This window comes from Myotis davidii, unplaced genomic scaffold, assembly GCF_000327345.1.
Source record: "Myotis davidii unplaced genomic scaffold, ASM32734v1 scaffold174, whole genome shotgun sequence".
Lineage (NCBI taxonomy): Eukaryota > Metazoa > Chordata > Mammalia > Chiroptera > Vespertilionidae > Myotis > Myotis davidii.
The window spans coordinates 60,063-64,291 of NW_006289087.1; the positions used below are offsets into that span (position 1 = coordinate 60,063).

General features: G+C 60.3%; 1 protein-coding gene across 1 annotated transcript in view; it reads left to right on the plus strand.

The window, feature by feature from the left end:
• The window catches only part of SLC35F3 (solute carrier family 35 member F3), a 16,255-nt gene that overhangs the window by 5,073 nt on the left and 6,953 nt on the right, over positions 1-4,229 (plus strand). Inside the window, exon 5 of the mRNA XM_006761299.2 lies at positions 4,077-4,202. Within this exon, the coding sequence (XP_006761362.2) occupies positions 4,077-4,202 (126 nt within the window). The remainder of the gene's footprint in view (positions 1-4,076; positions 4,203-4,229) is intronic.

Consider the following 4,229-nt stretch of genomic DNA (forward strand, 5'->3'; position numbering starts at 1 on the left):
ACCCCGGCGGGGTCCCCTGTTCTCGGTGTGCCCTGCAGACCTTCTTGCTTGCAAACCATACTCGACAAGCGCCCATGAACGCACCTTTCATTTCAGGCTTCTCCACAAGCATGCCCTGAAGTGCGTGCCCGTCGGGGACCTGGCCTGGGGAGGGTGCGTGGCCCTCACCTGTGTGGCTCCGTGGAGAGCGCGTGAGCCTGTGGACTGAAGGGTCCCAGGCTCGATTCCGGTCAAGGGCATGTACCTCGGTTGCAGGCTCAATTCCCAGCCCCGTCTGGGAATTGACAACCAATCATGTGTCTCTCGCACATCGATGTTTCTCTCTCTGTGTCTCTCCCCCTCCTTTCCACTCTCTTCTTCTCCTCCCTATTCTCCCTCTAAAAAAAGGGGGGGTTCCCTTGCGTCCTAGAGCTGGTCTCGCCTGGCTGCCTTGGCCTTGGGGCCAGTGTGGGCTGTGCTGCAGCCTCGGCACCAGGCCCGGCTGAACCAAGGAGCAAGGAGTAGGCATCGGTGATGGACTTTCGGTCTCTAACCATCACCCCTCCTGGGAGAAGGCTGTGACGGCCGCCTGACAGCTCCCGCTCTGAGTGGTGCTGGGTTTCCCTCGTCTCACTTTCTGGAGCTCAGGGAGCTGGCGAGATCCGGGAGGCCCAGCAGCTGGCCAGGGAGACAGGCAGGGTCCCCTGGATAAACCCGTGGGGATTCGCACCCAGGACCAGGCCTGCCTGCTGCACGGGCTCTCCCAGAACCTTCCCCTGGGTCATTTCCCAGGGCTGAAGGGAGCTGACACTGCCCCCTGCTGGAGGGCTGAGGAACAAGCTTGAGTCTCCCAGACAGAACGGTCTGGGAGTAGTTGGCAGAGAGGACTCGTGTTGTTAAGACAGTTACTCAGGTCACAAGGGCTGCGGTGCCAGAAAAAACAGGTGCAGGTCACATGACCAACCAGAAGGAACAGGTGCAGGTCACATGACCAGACTAGAAGGAACAGGTGCAGGTCACATGTCCAGACCAGAAGGAACAGGTGCAGGTCACATGACAAGACCAGAAGGAACAGGTGCAGGTCACATGACCAGACCAGAAGGAACAGGTGCAGGTCACATGTCCAGACCAGAAGGAACAGGTGCAGGTCACATGACCAGACAAGACAAAACAGGCGCAGGTCACATGACCAGACTAGAACCAACGGGCACAGGTCACATGACCAGACTAGAACCAACGGGTGCAGGTCACATGACCAGACTAGAACCAACGGGCGCAGGTCAGACTGGAAGGAAGCCATTGGGGCAGGCGGCCTCTCACGGCCTCGGTGACCCGGGAGGATGGCCGGTGTCACCCGTGATGCTGCTGTGCACTCTTCCTGGCTGTTCAGACTCAGGGCCCTAACGCGGCGGGGACTCCAGCCCAGAGTCAGGCTCGCGTCTTGGTTCCGCTCTGCGAGCTGTCGGGCTGGAGCCGTCACTTCCCGTCTCTGAGCCTCAGCCACCTCACTCCACACCAGCCGCTCCCGCTCACCTTCTAGAACCGTACGAGGAGGTGAGGCCGGCCTGGCCCGTGGAACTCAGTGGGTGGGTCTCTGTGTCGGTGAGAGGGCCGAGGGGTCCCCACTTCTCCGGTTGGTGGTTGGCAGAGGCCTCCCCCATTTCAGGAGGCAGTAGGGGCAGGGAGAGCGGCCACAGCGTGAGAGCGTGGGGGCCCCGGGGCACGACCTCCGGCCCCTCCTAGCGGAGGCCCACCCGGCTGTGGCCTGGGGGAGCCAGCCCAGCCCGCGGCTCAGGGGAGGCGTGAGTGGGGTCACCGGCTGCACCCACAGCCCGTGCTTTCCAACCGGGAGAGGCTGACAAAGGAGCGAGAGGCCCAGCTGAGGTCCGGGTTTTTCTTTTTCTTTTTTTTTTTTAATATATTTTTATTGATTTCCGAGAGGAAGGGAGAGGGAGAGAGAGAAGCATCCACGATGAGGGAGAATCATAGATCGGCCGCCTCCTGCACGCCCCCCACTGGGGATGGAGCCCACAAACCCGGGCATGTGCCCTGACCGGGAATCGAACCCTGACCTCCAGGTTCCTACGTCGATGCTTAACCATTGAGCCACACCAGCCGGGCCGCCTGCTCTTTTGTCATTTCTTGTTCTCTTGTTGGGAAAATCGCTGTTAACTCACTGCCTCTTTCTCTTAATGAGGAGTTGTACGCGGGACACGTGGGGTTTGAACGTGCAATGCATATGTGATGTGTGAAGTGGCTAAAACGCCTAATCCCGAGAGGTGGGCAGACAGACGGGGGCGTGTCTCTGCGGAGGGTCCCCGCCCCTCTCGGGAGCCTCTGTGCTATGTGCCGATGTGTCGTCTCGGGAGAATCTGGCGGGAGGAACACACTGGAATACGTCTGCCATGCAGGCACTGCCTGAGCCTCAACGGTGTCACCTTCACTAGCAACTCGACATCTAAACCGCCAAGGACACTTGGAGTCAAATCCTAAAATGCAGCCGGCGGTGGCTCGCTGTGTGAGTCATCCTTTCCTGTTTGTGTAAATATAGACGCTGACTCTGCAGGCCGACGGGCCCGCACGCTGGCTCCCTGCTCTGCCACACACCTGCTCTGTGACTCCGGGCAGCTTCCTTCACCTCTCTGAGCCCGTTTTCACGTCTATAAAATGAAATGCGTGAAAATATCTCCCAACGTTGAGGGTTAAATGAGAAAATGCCTAGGAGACACTCATCCCAGGACCGCTCCCTACATGTGAGCCGTGTGGCAGTGTGAGAGCGAGCAGAGGTCAGCTTTGAGTGACCCGTAGAGCGAGAAAACACTCCGTAAACCCAGGGTTGAAACTCGCATTGCACATGTTGGTTCTGCGCTCCCCGTGCCCACACCCCACCCCCAGCGACTCTGCTGGGGCTCCGTGACCCCTCAGATTAGAACTTGGACTTCCCGCCCAGATGGTGTGGCTCAGTGGTTGGGCATCGACCTATGAACTAGGAGGTCATGGTTCGATTCCCGGTCAGGGCACATGCCCGGGTGGCGGGCTCCATCCCCAGTATGGGGCTGCAGGAGGCAGCCAATGCATGATTCTCATCATGGATGTTTCTGTCTCTCTTCCTCTGCCTTCCTTTCTGAAATCAATACAAATATATATATTTTTAAAAAGAACTTGGGCTTGCCCTTTGAGCTGGCACACTTCTCCCTGGGGCTGTCCCAAGGTCACTGTCCCCCGTGCACTCCGATGCTTTCCTTTGCACGATGGGCGTGTGAGCAGCTCCCTGGCACCCCCCTCCCACCTGTACCCGCCAGAACAGGGTGGAGGGAGTCGTGAGGGAGGGCCCTGCAGCAGCTGAGAAGGGTGTCGGCACCTCTCGGGCTAGTGCCGGGTCTGTGGCCCTGAGGGCAGAGACACACGCCCCATCCGAACACCCTGCAGTGGGCGTGTGACACGGGCCCTGATCTGTGAACCTCGCAGGCCTGGCTGTCGGGGCGCAGAGAAGCGAGGCCACATGAGGTGCTGTCAGAGGGCTGGGAAGGACCGGGGAGGGCACAGCCAGGCGCTGTCTGCCAGGCCCTGCCGTGACCAAGTAAGTAGCTGCCACTGGGGTGTGGCACCTCCTTCCCACGTTCCCAAGAATGAGGGCGACCGGCCACCGGGTGACGCTGACCGTGGTGCCCTCCTGGCCAGCTGTGCCGCGGCCGCACCAGGCTCTGTCCCATCTACCCAGGAGCAGAGATTTACAGGAGGCAGCCTTGGCTTGTTGTTCAAAGAAGGAGCGAGCCCTGGCTGGTGTGGCTCAGTGGATAGAGCGTCGGCCTGTGGACTGAAGGGCCCCGGGTCCCATGCCCGGTCAGGGCACATGCCCGGGTTGCGGGCTCGATCCCCAATGCGGGGGGCGTGCAGGAGGCAGCCAATTGGTGGTTCTCTCTCATCTTTGATGCTTCTCTTTCTCTCCCTCTTCCTCTCTGAATTTTTTTTTTAAAGGACCGAAAAGGAGGCCCGTTCCCCTCAGCTCCCGAGCTCTCGGGAACATTCGGCCTCGTTGGCAGGCAGGGTCCCTGGGTCCCTGCCCGTCCTGACGCTGTCGCCTTCCTCCCCCGCAGATCGTGGCCGCCATCCTCGCCATCGCCGGGATCGTGATGATGACCTACGCCGACGGCTTCCACAGCCACTCGGTCATCGGCATCGCGCTGGTGGTGGGCTCTGCGTCCATGTCCGCGCTCTACAAGGTAAGGCGGGTGCGTGGGGGCCTCCCG